This window comes from Equus asinus, chromosome 3, assembly GCF_041296235.1.
Source record: "Equus asinus isolate D_3611 breed Donkey chromosome 3, EquAss-T2T_v2, whole genome shotgun sequence".
Classification (NCBI taxonomy): Eukaryota; Metazoa; Chordata; class Mammalia; order Perissodactyla; family Equidae; genus Equus; species Equus asinus.
The window spans coordinates 29,878,349-29,897,558 of NC_091792.1; the positions used below are offsets into that span (position 1 = coordinate 29,878,349).

The 19,210-nt window shown below is 37.3% G+C and overlaps 1 protein-coding gene across 1 annotated transcript in view; it reads right to left on the reverse strand.

Moving 5' to 3' along the window:
* Nucleotides 1–9,279: 9,279 nt before the first annotated feature.
* The window catches only part of MGAT4D (MGAT4 family member D), a 64,461-nt gene continuing 54,530 nt past the window's right edge, over nt 9,280–19,210 (reverse strand). Inside the window, exon 10 of the mRNA XM_070504782.1 lies at nt 9,280–10,472. Coding sequence (XP_070360883.1) covers nt 10,464–10,472 — 9 coding nt within the window. The 3' untranslated portion in view covers nt 9,280–10,463. The remainder of the gene's footprint in view (nt 10,473–19,210) is intronic.

Below are 19,210 nucleotides of genomic sequence, written 5' to 3' on the forward strand. Positions count from 1 at the left end.
TTTATTGTGTTCACTGTAGTCTAGGGTTTGACAGTCGCGATCTCATTTAACCTCACAACAACCCAGATGAAAAAACTGAAAATAATTACATGCTGAGTCTTTGACTAGGAAATGGTAGAAATAGGGTTCAAATCCAGGCCTATCCCTCTCAGAGCCTGTAGTTTAAACCAACACACTAAAAATAAAAATGCAGCATAAGCGTAGTGTTGAATTACAAGCTTCTTTGCCCGGTAAATGTTGGGTCATGGGTCTTGTACTACTTTATATTTTAAAGTAAATCTTGACTTTGACTTTGGTATAATCATGATTTCCATTTTATTGGAAGACTAAAATATTTAATTGACTTGTGATACCCCTGTTAAAGAGTCTCAGATTAGAGGATTGATGGCGCTCCCCACCTTTCTGCCACACGCCCAACTGAGTGAGCAGCGTGGGATAGCTTGCTGAGAGACTAAAGAAAAGATCCGGAGACAGCGAATGAGACATATGGGTTTATTGGGAGTTACTTACAGGGAAGGTCCAGTGGCGGCCGGCTGGACAGCAGCGTGCACCCGCTACCGCCCCTTGAGAGAAGCTCGCTGAAGCAGGAGAGAAACAAAGCCCGCATGTTTGCCAAGGGGGATCATCTCTGTATGATCTGCATTGCAAGGACCAGAGCTCCCCCGGAGGACCCCTATGTTTCCTCAGACCGGGAGGGTCTTGGTGATAACCTCCCACAAAAAAGCAACTGGGTTGGCCAAGTCCAGGACTGTTGTCATCGTGAGTGTCACCTCAAGGACACATGGTTTTTAAAGGGGCATGCCAGCTAATGCCCCTACGCCCACACAATATGTTATTGGCTAGATGTTGTGGGGGATCAGAGTTGGCCACCCTAAATGTCTCTTTGCCTTGATTATATTTAATGACACAAAGACTGAAAGAAACTTTGACCTTCACCCTAACTGCCTAAAAGATTTAAGATAGACGCCCTGTTCCAGGAAGGAGCTAATACGGAAAGCTAACTATAGTGTCCCGTAAAACGCGTTTCTCAGGTCACATTGTCTGTAGTTTGCCCATTTGCGTGCGTTTCCATCTCCATGAAAATTGCCTTCCTCACCTTTGAAGACCCAAACCACTATCACCAATATCCTCTTTTGTCTTTAGCTGAAGATGATATTTAAGGTGACAGGCTTTGGCCATTCTGGTGAGTTACTCAGCTTTCCTGGGTTTCTCCCTTGTATACATGTTATAAAGTTTTGTTTGACTTTCTCCTGTTATTCTGTCTCATATCAATTTAATTCTTACACCAGCCAGAAGTACCTAGAGGGCAGAGGAGTTGTCTTCCTCCCCTACAATGTCAATATCACTGAATATTTTTCACATTGCATCAGTAATAAAGTGACTGTTTCTAGATTTTTGACACTATCACCTTCCGAAGCATGTTTAGATAGTATTTAATTTTATTGGTTTAAAAAAATTTTATTTGGGGTACTATGTAACAATATATCCTCTTAATCTCTTTCTTCGGTCTTTCCAACTTCTATTATTCAACTTAATTCTGTGGCCCATAACAAATATCCTTGACTTGCTAGAGAAGGATTTCTGAAGGATCCATTCAAGGTCAGCAATGGAGAAGCTGAAAACTAAAAATTTTGAAATGGGGAATTTGAGCTAAATGGGCCGTTACCCTGACCTATTGATGTGAAAATTTGTTAAAACTCCAAGTTCTAATATACACTTAATTCTTATTCTCAGTTTGGAATGTTGTTTTAGGAGGATACCTGTCTATTTTAATGACAATTTTAATAGGAATTCAGAATGTTAAACTCAAGTGCTTTCCTGTACAGTACTTCTTACTGGAAGTCTCATCAAACATTTGTTGAGCATTTATCTTCCCTGTGCTAAGCTGTGTGTGAAAATTTGGGGGATGTGAAGATGACGACTATATGAGCCCTGCTTTCAACTAGCTAATAATATGGTTAGAGAAATAGATATATAATCAAATACTTGTAATATATGATAAATTAGATCATAGGAGCATGGACAAAACGCTATGGGAGCATAGAGTATGTTGCCACTCATTCTTCCTAAATCAAAGAAAGCTTCATCAAAGTAGTGCAACTGGGCCCGTGCCATGAAGGCAAAGGAAATGGGCATTCTTAGTATCATGGTGAGAGCAAGAGGTGTCCTGAGAATGGAAAATAGTCCATTTTAGTTAGAAATAGAGTTCATGGGAAGGAATAGTAGAAAATGATTCTGGAATGGTATATTGGGCCCAGTTTATCAAGGAATTTAAATGTCAAGAAACGGAATTTAAACTTTATTATTCACATAGGGCCATCAAATTATTTCAAGCAGAAAAGTGACAGGATCAACTGTAATTTTTGAAAGATAACTGGCCACAATGGCCAGCCCTGGTGGTCTAGTGGTTAAGATTTGATGATCTCACCACCACGGCCCAATTTCGTTTTCTGTTCAGGGAACCACACCACCTATCTGTCCGTTGTCACACCCGTGGTGGCTACATCGTGATGTGATGCTGAAAGCTATGCCACCAGTATTTCAAATACCAGCAGGGTCACCCATGACAGAGAGGTTTCAGTAGAGCTTCCAGACTAAGACAGACTAGGAAGAAGGATCTGGCCACCCACCCACTTCCTATGAATAGCAGCAAGCATGGTCTGATATAGCACCAGAAGGTGAGAGGATGGCACAAAAAGACCCGCCAGGGTTCGACTCTGCTGTACACAGGGTCATTAGGAGTCAGAACCGACTCAATGGCACTAACAACTGGCCACAATATGACATATGTTGAGTGGTATCATTTGTAGGTGCAATGTGACTGTCAAGACACGAGTATCCTTCTGAAGTCCCAAGATGAGTCAGCTTGCCTGATCTGCATGTGGCTACAGGTAACTGGCTGTGGTTCCAAAGCTTCAGGCTCCAGGAAAAAAGATAAACATTGTTGGGATGTCTAAGCAGGATGAAGGGATGTTGCATCAAGCATACTGACATGACAGAAATACACCAAATAGTGGTAGTGACAAAGGAGGTGGTGATCTGGGGGGCCAGGGGAAAGCAATGGTGCTTTCTTTCACTCTCTTTCCTTCTAACTTCTCCTCTTTTCACTTTAAGTTTTGTGTCTATAAAGGCAATGTAAATAGTCAAAATAATTTCAAGAATAATTTTTTTTGGTAGTTATCTTCTGGGCACATGGCAGGATTGCACTCCTGCCTGTTTGAATTTAGGGATGACCACAACTTACTTTAACCAATAAAATATGAACAGATGTGATGGGTGTCAGTTCCAGGTGGAAGCATTTAATTGTTGGTGCTTGTCTCTGACTGTCCTTTCTCCTGCACGGTGATCATGGAAGCACATGCCGAGATACAGCCCCTGTCAACCGGGTCCTTGTGTGACCTGATCAGTGGAGCCTTCTCGCTGACCTGGTATTGTGAGCAAGAAATACATTTTTGAGGTTGTAAGCCACTGAAATATTGGGGCTATAAGTTACTGCAACATAAACTAGCCTATCCTAACAGAGTCATTTATCTTTTCTAGAACACTTTTTTCCCTAATAACTAGTTCCATGTTTGATAAAGTGAGACGTAAATTTGACGGTAAATGAACTTAGACTGAGGTCCTTGTCAAAGAGTAAGGGGAGAGGAGTCTTCAATTATATCCCCAAGGTTTTTTGTTGTTGTTGATCTTGTTGCTTTTTATTTTTGATTTGGAAATACTTTCAAATATACAGAAAAGTTAGGAGAACAGTGTAAAGAAATCCTGTATATCCTTTGCCCAAAGTAGTTGCTAATTTTTAACACATTGCCACATTTTCTTTATCTCTTTTTTCTTATCATCTGTCTATCTATCTTTCTCTGAACCATTTGAGAATAGGTTGCCTTCATCATGCCCTTTTACTACTTAATAATTCAGCATATATTTCCTAAGAACAAGGATATTCTCTCACATAACCACAGTATAGTGATCTACTTCAGGGAATTTAACATTGATATAATATCTTAATCTATAGACGATACTCTGATTTCTTCAATTGTCCTAATAATGTTCTTCACAGCATTTTTACAGTACAAGATATAATCTCGTGCGAAACATTGCATGTAGTTGTCGTGTCTCTAGTCTCCTTTAATCTGAAATTGTGCCTCATATTTCCTTGCTTTTCACGATGTTAATATTTATTAGTATTAGTATACAAGCCAGTTATTTGAAAGAATGTCCTTCAACATGGATTTGTCCTGTATTTATTTGTGATTAGATGTAAGTTATGAATTTTTGGCTAGAATATTATATTAGCCAAGGTTCTCCATAGAAACAGAAACAATAGGATATATATAGAGATATCTATAAGAACAGATTTATTATAGTAATTGGCTCACGTGGTTATGGAGGCTGAAAATTCCCACAATCTGCTGTCTGCAAGCTGGAGAACCAGAAAAACCAGTAGTGTAGTTCACTCTGAGCCCAAATGCCTGAGAACCAGGGGGCCCATAGGTGTAAGTCCTGGAGTTCAAAGGCTCCAAAACCAGGAGCTCCAATGTCCGAGGGCAGGATAAGATGGACGTCCCAGCTCAAGAAGGGAGAGCAAGAATTTGCCTTTTGTTCTATTTGGGCCTTCAACAGTTTGGATGATGTCTGCCCACATTGGTGAGGGCAGATCTTCTTTACTCAGTTTATTGAATCAAATGTCAATCTCTTCTAGAAACATCCTCACAGAAACACTCCTAAATAATGTTTTACCAGCTCTCTGGTCATTCCTTAGCTCAGTCAAGTTGACACATAAAATTAACCATCACAAATGCATTGTAAGTGATTTGTGACCTTTTCAGAGTAATATACCTGAGACACATATCCATTTGCCTCTTTTTGGTGATGTTAATTTTAAACACTTGTTTAAGGTGTTTCCTGCTTTCTCTACTGTATAGTTACTATTCTTCCATTTTTAATTAATAAGTAATCTGTGTGAAGACAATTTGAGACTATGTAAATGTCCTATTCTTCATCAAACTTTACTCTCCCTCTTCTTCCACCCTGAGACTTAGCACCCATTGATCCATTTTTGCCTGGAGCAATTTTACTATGATGATTGAAATAGTGAGTTTTTAACTCCATCTTCTTTCTGTATCTATTAGGCAACATTCTATAAGAAAAAGCTTTTGCTTCTTGTCCATCCATCCATCTATCCGTCCATCCACCATCCACTGAATCTATCTATCATTAGTATAGAATCATGACTTCTTTATTTTAGTCAGTGAGTTATAATCCATTACTATGCTTAGTTATTCTGGTGCCCAAATTGTCCCAGGTTTGCACATTCGGAGTCTCTTCATGCTAGCTCCTGTGTCCTTTTGACATGGCCCTGTCATTTTTCTACAGGGTTGTTTAGGTATATTTGGCATGCATTTTGATGACTTTTGATGTATGCATACACTCAAGAAACACCAAAACAAATAATGAACACATCATTTACCTCTAAAAGTTTCCTTGTCCCCCATTCCTAAGCAACCACAGACTTGAATTCTCTGACATTATTGATTAGATTGCATTTTCTAGACTTTTCTATAAATGGAATTATATTGCATGTACTTATTTTGGTCTAGCTTCTATCAGTCACTATAGTTATTTTCAGATCCATTTCTATATTTGTAGACATTGATAGTTTGTTCTTTTTTATTGCTGAGTACGGTTCCACTATACAGATATGAAACTGTTTATGCATTCACCTGTTAATGGATATTTGGGTTGTTTCAAGTTTTTGGCTGTTACAAATAAAGATGCTAAGGGCATTCATGTACAAGTCTTTGGGTAGACATATACTTTCATTTGTCTTGAACAACTAGGAGTGGGATGGCTGGGATGTATGGTAGGCATACGTTTGATTAAGAAAATGCTGAGCTGTTTTCCAAAGTGGCTGTTTTCCATTCCCCCCAGCAATGTATGGGAGTTCACTTTGCACCACATCTTCCCCATCACTTGTATGGTCAGTCTTTTAGTCTTGCTAGAGGCCAATCAATAATATCTTACTGTGGTTTTAAATGCTATATAGTTTTCTTATATATTACCAAATCCCACCCAAAAGAGTTGTATCATTTTGTATTCCCACAAACAGTGTATGAGAGTGTTTATTTCTGCATAACGTCAGCAAGAGAATGCACTGTCAAGCTTATGGATTTTTGCCAACCTCATGATGGGGCAGTTTAGGATATCTCTGTGTAGTTTTAATTTGTACTTATAAGTGAGACTGAGTAACTTTCCATATATAAGGGCAATTTTTTAATTTGTGAATTGTTCATGACTTTTGCCCATTTTTCTGTACAATTATGTCCTTTCCAAACTTAATAAATTTCTTTATATGATAGAGATATTATCCCTTTATCTTTAAACTTGCATAAAATGTGTTTTTGCCATACAAAATTTTATTTTATTTTTTGTGACCACGCGTCAATCTACTTTTTCTTTTTATTGTATCCAGATTTTGTGTCATAGTTAGAATGCCTTTCCCTATTCCCAGATTTCAGAGAGGTTCCCGTATATATTCTTTTAGTACTTGCAAAATTTCAGTTTAATTTATATTTCTGATTCATTTGGAGCTTATTCTTGAGTAGCATGTAAATTTTATATTTCTCCAAATGGCTATCAAGTTGTCCCAATATCATTTATTAAAATATCCATCTTTTCCCAGTGATTTAAGATACTGCTGTCATCATTTACTAAATATCCATATGTACTTTGGTGTATTTCTAGACTTTCTATTCTATTTTGTCAACTTGTTTGCTCAAGTGCTAGTACAAAGTAAAGTACCGCACTGTTTTGATTATAGAGGCATTAAAAAATGTTTTAATACCTGGTTATTCAGAGCTTCTTTTATGCCTGTAATTGTTTTTTCTTATCTAATTTCATTGGCTAACATTGCCAGAACAATGTAACAGTCATGGGGATAGTGGGGATCATTTGCATTGTTCTTGTCCTTAATGGAAATGCCTCTAGTGTTTAACCATTAAATAAGAGCCATCTATAGGATTGAGGCATGTAAATTTTATCTGTGATTGCCAGATTTAGCAGATTAAAATACATGATGCCTGATGAGATTCTAATTTCGTATAAACAAATAATTTTTAGTAGATGCATTTTTCATATGTGTATTTCATCTGGCCACCTTAATTTTATCATGTTAAGGAAGTATCCATTCATTGTAATTTTCTGCAATGCTTTGATAGGAAATAGGTGCTGAGTTTTTTCAAAGGCTTTTCCAATAACTGTGGAGGTAATCATGGTTTTTCTTCTTAGACCTATTAGTAAGAATCCTAACCAGATGTTTATTCCCCTGGTGTTAAAAACCAGGTCATGGTGTGTTGTTTTCTTGATGTGGCTTGGGAATCTATTTCTAATATCCCATTTAGGATTCTTGCATCAATCCTCACAAATGATAAAGGTCTGGTTTTGTTTTTTGTGCTATCATTATCAGGATTGGATATTTATGTTATACTTGCATCATTAATTTGTAAATTTTTCATTATTTGCTATACTCTGAAACAATTTTAAAACATTGGACTATCTGATTTCTAGAATTTTAATTTCGTTCCCCTGTGCAATTGTCTGGGCCTGGTGCTTTTTTGTTATTTCTCAATAACTTTCTCTACTTCTCATAATTGTTGCAATTCTGCCACACGGTTCTGGAAGGTCCATATAAGAGTATACAGAAAACTGCAAGATATTTTTGCACACCTGTCAGAAGAAGGTATCTCTTTTCCCTCTACATAAGAGTGTAGCCACACATACTGTTACTGCTACTATTGGCAATGTTGTTGTTAGTGCTGTTGAGTCAATTCTGACTCCCAGCGATCCTGTGTATAGCAGAGTGGAACCATGCTTGGTCTTTTTGTGCCATCCACCTTCCTGGGCTATATCAGACAATGCTCTTCATGCTCTGCTGCTATTAAAAGAGTTTTCAGGGCCAGTTTTTTCAGAAGTGGGTGGCCAGGTCCTTCTTCTTAGTCTGAAAGCTCTGCTGAAACCTGTCCACTGTGGGTGACCCTGCGGTATTTCAAATGCCCGTGGCATAGCTTTCAGCAACACGCAGCCACCACAGTGTGACAGCTGACAGATGGGTGGTGTGGTGTGGTTCCTTGACTGGAAAATGAACCCAGGCCGCAATGGTGAGAGTGCAGAATCTTAACCACTAGACCACCATGGCTAGTGGTAATATTACTATGTTACCATTTACTTCAATAGTAAATAGTGCAGATGTTGGTGGCTTGTCTCAATATTTGAGAGACATTTTGGCAACAGAGAGAATTTCACTTATCATGTCTCCAATATTTGCAGAGCTTCTATTCACTTCAAAAGTAGTGTCTAAGGAAAAAAGATTTCTGTAGAATCTGGTCTGAATGTGGTTTCTATAAACTGACCTGCTATATTGTTTCAGGGGCTTAATCATTTGCCTTCATATATATGAGTGAATAAAATTGATTTTAAAATAGCAAAATGAGTAAGAATGCTATAAAACAAATGCCCAAACCAACCAATGAGCACTATTTGCTTGGCAGTATACCAGAAGGTGGGGGAGTTCTCCAAATCTCCGCTTCCTCATACACCTCAGACCAGAGACATGGGTAGTGAGTGAGACCCTCTGAACACCAAGCATTTGGGAGCAGTAAGGATGGGGATGGAAGGTGGGGGCATCTCTCCTGGCTACATTAGGAACATTTTCCAGAAATGCTTTGTGCTGGCCACCAAAACTCTCTTATCTTGGATTCATTTCATTTAGGACAGCTTTATCAGACTGAATCTTTAATGCTGTCTTTTAACTTCTTTCACCTTTTGCCTTCTAGCATCTGCCACTCTCAGGGCATTTTGGTCAGAGTTCAAATGCCTCTTTCTGAGTGCCAAAGCAGCACTCCCTTGGAATCATCTCAGCTTTTCATAATATTCAGCGTATACTGGACAGTGTCTTTTAATACTATTCCGCTGTGTGGTCCCAACCCTCCAGGTATTTTGTTCCAGAGTTGGATGGTGGGCTGCAAACTCAAAATAAGTAGCTTTTCAAGGAATGTTGCCATCTTTTCAAGAAATGCTGTAACTGGACTTAGTTTTATTTTTTCATATAAACCTGAATATGCTCTCAGACAATTTTAAAAGTTCAAAATTTGTCAAATTTAAACTTTTTGTAACATACATATATAATGTCTTTTTTCCTCCCCCTGCCAGCTTTTTTGAGATATAGTTGACATATAACTTCTTTTCATTTAAAAGGAGAGAATAAAATGGACACATGAACAGTTTATCTTCCATATTCTCTTTATATAGTAGTATGTGATACAATTCATTCGGAGGTAAATGTGTGACATTCTGGCACTCAAGGATAATACAACAGTATGAATTAAGATTTTCATATCTGATTGAAGGATAAGAAAGAAGAAATATCTCGGATTAATTCTCAAAATAAATAAAGTCAAACTCAATAGAATGACAAGAAGACTAGCAGGCTTTAATAGATTTCTATAAGAAACTGATGGATCAGGCAGACAAAAATTAGTGAAGATTTAAAAGACGTAAGTATATTAAAAAGCCTGATGTCAGACAGCCCTGCATCCAGTAAATAGGAATATTTTAAGAAGATATTTTTAAAGCACAAAACTAATATTTGTAAAATCAAATGAATGCAACATATTTTAAAGGGACATACAGAGACTATACATTCTTTTCAAATTCACATGAAACATAAGAATTCATAACAATTCTCAAATTTTATCACGCAAAGTTCTCTAACAACCATGTAATTAAATGATAAATCAACAATAAAAGGTGGCAAGAACCAATATATTTGGGAAAACAAACACATACAAATTCCCTAATAACCCATGAGTTAAGAAGGCAATAATAAGAGAAAGTATGAAATCTTTAAAACTGAATGATGATCAGAATACGTACATATCGAGATGTTTGGTAATCAGCTCAAATGGCACTTAGGGGTAAGTTTATAGTTTTAAATGTGTTTATTAAAAAGACAAGAAGATATTGTGGCTGTACTGCCAGACCCAGACTTGCTTAAATTTGCACTATTTCTTTAGATGTCTTAACAAAATGGATGAGAGTATATACCAGTTCACACGGAACCTCTCAATGACAACAGCAAGTTTCTGAACTTTTAGCTATTTATTGAAATTATGTGTTAGCATTACTAAGTCAACAAAATACATTTCTTCACTTTTAAAAACTTCCCTGCTTTTACTATTTTCAAATTAAACTGTAATAGTAAGGGCACAAACACCATAGTAAACGTTGTAATTTTTCTGGACATAAGAGATAGTTTAATACTTCTAAGTCCACTAGTTTGTTCATTGTTTTCTCCTCTTCTATATAATTACATATTTTCATTATTACAATTTCTGAAGATGTGGTTAGAAATCAAGGTCATCTGAGGTTCCAAGGTATTACAGAGTTTCTTCTTATTATGCTTATTATCTTCATATTTTCTGAAATAAAAATAAAAAATCTGTTACATCTAGAAATAACATATTATTAATTCATAAGGATGTAATTATTTTCATAACAATTTCTTGATATTCTTTCCTTAATTCTGTCCTTTTGACACTACCTTCCCCTATTAAATAGAGAAGATGACTTTACATTGGCGAAATATATAATTCTTAAGATGTGCTAGACAAATTTTTTTTATATTTTTTATTTTTTAAATTTTATTGCAGTGACATTGGATGATAACATTATGTAGCTTTCAGATGTACATCGTAATATATTTCGAATTCTGTGTAGATTACATCATGTTCACCACCCAAAAACTAATTATAGTCCATCCCCTCACATGTGAGCCTAATCACCTCTTTTGCTCTCCCCCCTCCCCTCTTCCCCTATGGTAACCACCAATCCAATCTCCATTGCTATGTGTTTTTTTTATCGTCATTTTTATCTTCTACTTATGGGTGAGATCATACAATATTTGACTTTCTCCCTTTGACTTATTTCACTTCGCATAATACCCTCAAGGTCCATCCATGTTGTCACAAATGGCCGAATTTCATCATTTCTTATGGCTGAGTAGTATTCCATTGTGTATATATACCACATCTTCTTTATCCATTCATCCCTTGATGGGCACCTAGGTTGCTTCCAAGTCTTGGCTATTGTGAATAAGGCTGCAATGAACATAGGGGTGCAAGTATCTTTATGCCTTTGTGTTTTCAAGTTCTTTGGATAAATACCCAGCAGTGGGATAGCTGGATCATATGGTAGATCTATTCTTAATTTTCTGAGGATACTCCATACTGCTTTCCATAGTGGCTGCACCAGTTTGCACTCCCACCAGCAGTGTATGAGGGTCCCCTTCTCTCCACATCCTCTCCAACACTTGTTGTTTCCTGTCTTGTTAATTATAGCTATTCTGACCGGGGTGAGGTGATACCTCATTGTAGTTTTGATTTGCATTTCCCTGATAGCTAATGATGCTGAGCATCTTTTCATATGCCTGTTGGCCATCTGTATATCTTCTTTGGAGAAATCTCTGTTCAGATCTTTTGCCCACTTTTAAATTGGGTTGTTGGGTTTTTTGTTGTTGAGCTGTATGTGTTCTTTGTATATTTTGGATATTAACCCCTTATCTGATATATGGTTTGCAAATATCTTCTCCCAATTGTTAGGTTGTCTTTCTGTTTTGTTGATGTTTTCCTTTGCTGTGCAGAAGCTTTTTAGTTTGATGTAGTCCCATTTGTTCATTTTTTTCTTCTGTTTCCCTTGCCTGGTCAGACATGGTACTTGAAAATACACTGCTCAGACCAGTGTCAAAGAGCACAGTGCCTATGTTTTCTTCTAGAAGTTTCATGCTTTCGGGTTTTACTTTCAAGTCTTTAATCCATTTTTAGTTGAATTTTGTGCATGGTGTAAGGTAATGATCTACTTTAATTCTTTGCATGTGGCTGCCCAGTTTCCCCAACACCGTTTATTGAAGAGACTCTCCTTTCTGCGTTGTATACTCTTGGCTCCCTTGTCGAATATCAGCTGTCCATAAATGTGTGGGTTTATTTCTGGGCTCTCGATTCTGTTCCATTGATCTGTGTGTCTGTTTTTGTGCCAGTACCATGCTGTTTTGGTTACTATGGGTTTGTAGTATATTTTGAAATCAGAGAGTGTGATACCTCCAGCTTTGTTCTTTTTTCTCAGGAATCCTTTGGCTATTCAGGGTCTTTTGTTGTTCCATATAAATTTTAGGATTCTTTGTTCTATTTCTGTGAAAAATGTTGTTGGAACTTTGATAGGGATTCCATTGAATCTGTAGATTGCTTTAGGATGTATGGATATTTTAACTATGTTAATGCTTCCAATCCAAGAGCCCGGAATATCTTTCCATTTCTTTGTGTCTTCTTTGATTTCTTTCAACAATGTTTTATAGTTTTCAGTGTACAGATCATTCACCTCTTTGGTTAAGTTTATTCCTATGTATTTTATTCTTTTTGTTGCAATTGTAAATGAGATTGCATTCTTAATTTCTCTTTCTGCTACTTCGTTGTTAGTGTATAGAAATGCAACTGATTTTTGTATGTTGATTTTGTATCCTGCAACTTGACTGTATTCATTTATTATTTCTAAAAGTTTTTTAGTGGATTCTTTAGGGTTTTCTATATATAAAATCATGTCATCTGCAAAGAGTGACAGTTTCACTTCTTTTCCAATATGGATCCATTTTATTTCTTTTTCTTGCCTGATTGCTCTGGCTAGGACTTCCAATACTATGTTAAATAAGAGTGGTGACAGTGGGCTTCCTTGTCTGGTTCCTGTTCTTAGAGGGAGAGCTTTCAGTTTTTCTACATTGAGAATGATATTTCCTGTGGTTTTGTCATATATGGCCTTTATTATGTCGAGGTGTTTTCCTTTTCCATACCCATTTTATTTAGAGTTTTTTTTTTTATCATAAATGGATGCTGTATCTTGTCAAATGCTTTCTCTGCATCTATTGAGATGATCATGTGATTTTTATTCATCATTTTGTTAATGTTGTGTGTCACGTTGATAGATTTGCGGATCTTGAACCATCCTTGCATCCCTGGAATGAAACCCATTTGATCATGATGTATGATCTTTTTAATGTATTGTTGTATTTGATTTGCTAGTATTTTGTTGAGGATTTTTGCCTTGATTTTCATCAGTGATATTGGCCTGTAATTTTCTTTTTCTGTGTTGTCCTTGTCTGGTTTTGGTATCAGGATAATGTTGGCTTCATAGAATGAGTTAGGAAGCCTCACCTCCTCTTCAATTTTTTTGGAAGAGTTTGAGAAGGATAGGTATTATGTCTTCTTTGAATGTTTGGTAGAATTCACCAGGGAAGCCATCTGGTCCTGGACTTTTATTTCTTGGGAGGTTTTTGATTGCTGTTTCAATCTCCTTACTGGTGATCAGTCTATTCAAATTCTCTACTTCTTCTTGGTCTAGTTTTGGAAGGTTATATGTTGCTAAGACTTTATCCATTTCTTCTAGATTATCCAATTTGTTGGTGTATAGCTTTTCATAGTATTCTCTTATCTTTTGTATTTCTGAGGTGTCTGTTGTAATTTCTCCTCTTTCATTTCTGATTTTACTTATTTGAGCCTTCTCCCTTTTTTTCCTTGGTGAGTCTAGCTAAGGGTTTGTCAATTTTGTTTATCTTTTCAAAGAACCAGCTCTTGGTTTCATTAATTTTTTCTATTGTTTTTTTAGTCTCTCTATTTCATTTATTCTGCTCTGATTTTTATTATTTCCTTCCTTCTGCTTATTTTGGGATTTCTGTGTTCTTATTTTTCCAGTACCCTTACATGTGCTGTTAGATTGTTTATTTGGGATTTTTCTTCTTTGCTGAGGTAGGCCTGAATTTCTATAAACTTCCCTCTTAGAACCTCTTTTGCTGTATCCCATAGATTTTGGCATGTCTTATTTTCATTTTCATTTGCCTCCAGGAATTTTTGATTTCTCCTTTGATTTCTTCATTGACCTAATCGTTTTTCAGTATCACTTTGTTTAATCTCCACATTTTTGTGGCTTTTCTGGTTTTCTTCCTGTAGTTGATTTCTAGTTTCATACCTTTGTGATCAGAAAAGATGCATGGTATTATTTTGATGTTCTTAAATTTATTGAGACTTGTTTTGTGGCATAATATGTGATCAATCCTGGAGAATGTTCCATGGGCGTTTGAAAAGAATGTATATTCTGTGGTTTTTGGATGGGATGCTCTACATATATCCACTAAGTCCATCTGGTCAAATGTGTCCTTTAAGGCCAGTCTTTCCTCATTGATCTTCTGTTTGGATGATCTATCCACTGGTGTAAGTGGAGTGTTAAAGTCCCCTACTATTATTGTGTTACTGTCTATTTCTCCTTTAATGTCTGTTAGTAATTGCTTTATATATTTAGGTGCTCCTAGGTTGGGTGCATAGATATTTACAAGTGTTATATCTTCTTGTTGAATTGTTCCCTTTATCATTATGTAGTGTGCTTCTTTGTCTCTTGTTACAGTTTTTGTTTTAAAGTTTATTTTGTCTGATATAAGTATTGCTACCCCACTTTCTTTTCTTTGCCATTTGCATGGAATATCTTTTTCCATCCATTCACTTTCAGTTTGTGAGTGTCTTTAGATCTGAAGTGTGTCTCTTGTATGCAGCATATATATGGGTCTTCTTTTTTTATCCAGTTGGCCACCATATGCCTTTGGATTGCAGCATTTAGTCCATTGACATTTAAAGTGGCTATTGATAAATATGTATTTATTGCCATTTTATTACTTTTTCTTCCGGGTGTTTTAGTAGTAGTTCTCTGTTCCTTTCTTTTTCTCTTGCTCTCTTCTCTTGTGGTTTGATGACTTTCTTTAGTAATGTGTTTGATTTCTTTTGTCTTACTTATTTGCTTATTGTAGGTTTCTGATTTGAGATTACCATGAGGAACCTATATAATATTCTATGTATATAACAGTCTATATTGAGTTGATAGACTCTTTAGCTTAACCTCTTTCTAAAGCCTCTACTTTGTCACTCCGCTCCTCCCACATTTTATGTTTTGGAAATCATATATAATGTCCTGTTTAGTGTGTGTCTATCCATTACCCTCTTATCATTGAAGTAGGTAATTTTAGTACTTTTGTCTTTTAACCTTCATCTTATCTTCACAGGTGGTTGATCTGCTACCTTTACTATATTTTTACCTTTACCAGTGATTTTATTGCCTGTTTATTTTGGGGGGGTTATTTTTTTGGATAATTTTTTTATCCCTATTTATGGTCATTGCTTTCCCACTTAAATAAGTCCCTTCAGCATTTCCTGTAGAACTGGTTTCTTGGTGATAAACTCCTTTAATTTTTGCTTGTCTGGGAAGCTCTTTATTTCTCCTTCCAATCTGAATGAGAACTTTGATGTATAGAGTATTCTTGGCTGTAGGTTTTTTCCTTTTAGCACTTTAAATACATCATGCCATTCTCTTCTCACCTTAGGATTTCAGCTGAGAAATCCACTGATAGCTTTATGGGCTTTCCTTTGTATGTCACTTGTGGCCTTTCTCTTGCTGCTTTTAGGATTCTCTCTTTATGTTTAATTTTGGACATTTTAATTATAATGTGTCTTGGTGTGGGCCTCTTTGGGTTTATCTTATTTGGAGCTCTCTGGGCTACCTGTACTTGAATGTCTGTTTCCTTCCTTAGATTAGGAAAATTTTCATCTATTATTTCTTCAAATAAGTTTGCTGCCCCTTTGTCTCTCTCTTCTCCTTCTGGGACACCTATAATACAAATGTTAGTGTGCTTGATATTGTCCCAGAGTTCCCTTAGACTGTTCTCATTCTGCCTAATTCTTTTTGCGTTCTGCTTGGGTGATTTCCTCTAGTCTTTTGCCTAGCTCACTGATCTGTTCTTCTGTATCCTCTACTCTGCACTTGAGTCCCTGTAGTGAATTTTTCATTTCCAGTATTGTATTATTCATTTCTGATTGGTTCTTTTTTATATTTTCCAGTTTTTTGTTGATGAGCTCACTGTGTTCATCCAGTCTTCTCCTAATATCTGTGAGCATACTTATGAGATTTTGTTTGAACTCTTTGTCAGGTAGGTCACTTCTTTCTGTTTCATTTAGTCCTTTTTCTGGGGTTTTGCCCTGTTCTCTTGCTTGGAATGTATTCCTTTGTCTCCTCCATCTTTCTCTGTGCTTATTTCTATGTATTAGGTGAGTCAGCTATGTCTGCTGGTCTTGGAGAAGTGCCCTTATGTAAGAGATGCCTTTTGAGGCCCAGCAGTCTGCTTCCCTTGCATCACCAGTCCAAAAGATCCAGAAGTGACCCCTTTGTGGGCTACTTGTGTCTTTCTGCTGTGGCAGGGTTGCTCTTAATGCAGGTACCCAGGGAGTCGAGTCTTTCCTTCCCTGGCCAGCTGTTTGTAAATCTGGTTTGGGGAGCCTCAGCACCATTGGCTACAAGGTGTAACAGCACACTCCTGTTGCAGTTTTCCTGTTAATTGGGTTGGTACCCAGTGTAGCTGGTTGCTAGGTTCAGGGGCTTGCAGTTGCTAAAGGCCTCAGGCCTACAAGGCTATTGTTAGTTCTCTTAAGAGTGCAGCTGAGTGGGGCTGGCCTTAGGCAGGGGAGCACTCAATTGTCTCAGGCTTTGGATGTGGGGCCGATCCTTTTTATGGCTATTTGTGAAGCACAGGTCTTCTGCTGCTGATAAGCCTCACCCCCCACAGGACCACACACACTGTCAACACCGTCCTGGTCCAAGCACACTTCCCAACCCCCTGGAGTGTACCCCGATGCCCCACTGCAGAGGCCCCCACCTCTCCACCAATGCCCTCCACAGTTCACCTGGTCCTCACACAGGCCCTGCCCCACAGAGGCGGACACATTCACCTGCCTGTAGAGAATCAAGGCACCCAGTCAATGCAGGAGGACAAGTAGCCTGAGGGTTGCTGTTGGACTGGGTGGGTCCCTAGGGTGGGCTGCCTGCCCTGGCTGAACTGGATTAAATCTGCACTCTAGTGGGTGTGGCAGCCCCCTGGGCTAACAGGCCAGGGGAAGAACCTCAATGGCGTCTTCCAGGGTCTGTGTCAGCACACCTGGACCAGGTCAGAACAATGGCCCCCACCAATGTCTCAGTCTCCGGAGAGGTCCCTCCTCTCACCAAGATACCAGCAGAGCCCACCAGGTGAGTCTCTCTTCACCAAAGGACTGTCAGCCTTCTCTCTGGTGATTTTAGTTTGCTGAGATGGGTAAGTTTGTGCATGGGCCCTTTAAGACCCAGGTCTTTTCAGCTTTCATCTGATAGCTTTTCTGAGGGTATTCCCTGCTACAGTTAATAGCCAACAAAGCCAGATAGTAAGACCGTCGTCTCAGTTGTGCTGAGTCTGAAGGATGCTTACAGCAGTATTGGCCCCTGCTCCAGACCTCACTCCTCCAGGGAGGGCTCTGTACCTTAGGGTGGCTCCCACCTGGCCAGCTGAGAAACTCCACTGCTCCTGAGGGTGACTTTTTTCTCTCCAGCAGGAATTTCTGCCCCTCCCACTTTAGTCAGGACTGTCTCTTGTTGTAGGGGTTCTTTTTATCCAGTTTTCAGTTTTCTACCCAGGGTAATTTTTCCAAAAATAGTTGTAACCTGGTTGTGTTCATGGGAGGAGATGAGTTCAGAGTCTGCTTATGCCGCCATCTTGATGAGATCTCTAACCTTGATAGTTTTAAAACTCCCATTTTTTTTTTTTTTTGTAGAGAAAGATTCACCCTGAGCTAACATCTTTTGGCAATCTTCCTCTTTTTTTCTTTCCTTCCCAAAGCCCCACTGCATGGTTGTATCTCTAGTTTTAAGTCCTTCTAGTTCTTCTATGTGAGCCGCTGCCACAGCATGGCAACTGACAGATGAGTGGTGTGTCACTGGGAACCAAACCCAGGCTGCCAAAGAGGTGAGAAAGCCAAACTTTAACCACTAACCCAGCAGGGCTGGCTCAAGAATGTCAGTTTTGATACTGCCATGATGTTAAAATTATTGAAAGTAGATTTCCATCACTGGGATCTCTGGGAAATCTGTATGGTTGGATTGTCATTATAGCCAACAAGCAGTTGTAGATAAGGTACAAATATTTTTAAACATTCACTTTATTTTATTTTTATAATTTAAAATTTAAATAAATATAGAAATGATTTAGAGTAACAAAATGAAAACACAATAATCTTTTAACAATAATATATGAAAGAAAATCAGAGACCAAATATAGAATGAGGGTTGGAGAAATTTTTCTGTGAATATAAGATAATATGGGTACTACATTTCGTATGAAATTAGTTTTGAATTTCTTGACAGCCAAAGGGGAAAAAAAAAAATCCACAATGGGTCAAAGGAATCATGACAATTCTTTGGGAAAGATTATCTCTTTCTGGCTCCAAATTCTAAGAGAAAATTGTTATATGTATCTTTACATAAAAGGGAAACATAAAACTTCAACAATTTTAAAGAAAATGTAGACATCCTGTATTCATTCTTTAATAAAAGTCAAGGGCATAAACTTAAATAATAATTCAGTTAAAGCATTTTGATGGGAAATCTTCTAGTCCATCACCTCCAACTAGGCCTCCCAGATTTTGCAGCAACAACAAAACAAATGGGTTGTACATACAAAAGAGTTGTTGTTTAACTGAAATTCAAAGTTAATTAGGTGTCCTATGTTTTATCTGGCAACCCTACCTCCAACACACTGAAACACTTTGCCGTATGCCTAGTGTACTGCTGTGAAATGAAAATGACTTTTCACGCAGGATGAAGCACTAGCAAATGACAGAAAACACACTATTCTTTTGCTTATCAACTAATCGAAAAAATCTAAGTATTGTATTTGAGTTTTCAGAAATTATTAACACCAAAATATTTTAGTTGTTTCTAAAGAAATTTCTTTTATGTTTATTGCAGATGTAGAACATGAAATGATAAACATTAAAATCGAAAACTGGCAAAAATTTTAAAATTTTAAAAACTAAGAAAATTGATGACTAAGATGAATTTTTGCTTGATTAAATTAGTACTTTTAAACCACAAGCTAGATGAATAGAGATAAACTAAATTATTTTTCTGTTTAATAAATTATAGAAAATTTATCTTACATTTAAAAAGTTTTATAAGAAGTGTAATACGTAATTTAACTGGTTACAGAACAAATTTTACATAAAAGATTTTTAGAAAGAATTAAAGGAATGAATATTAAGGAAAACAGAGCAAC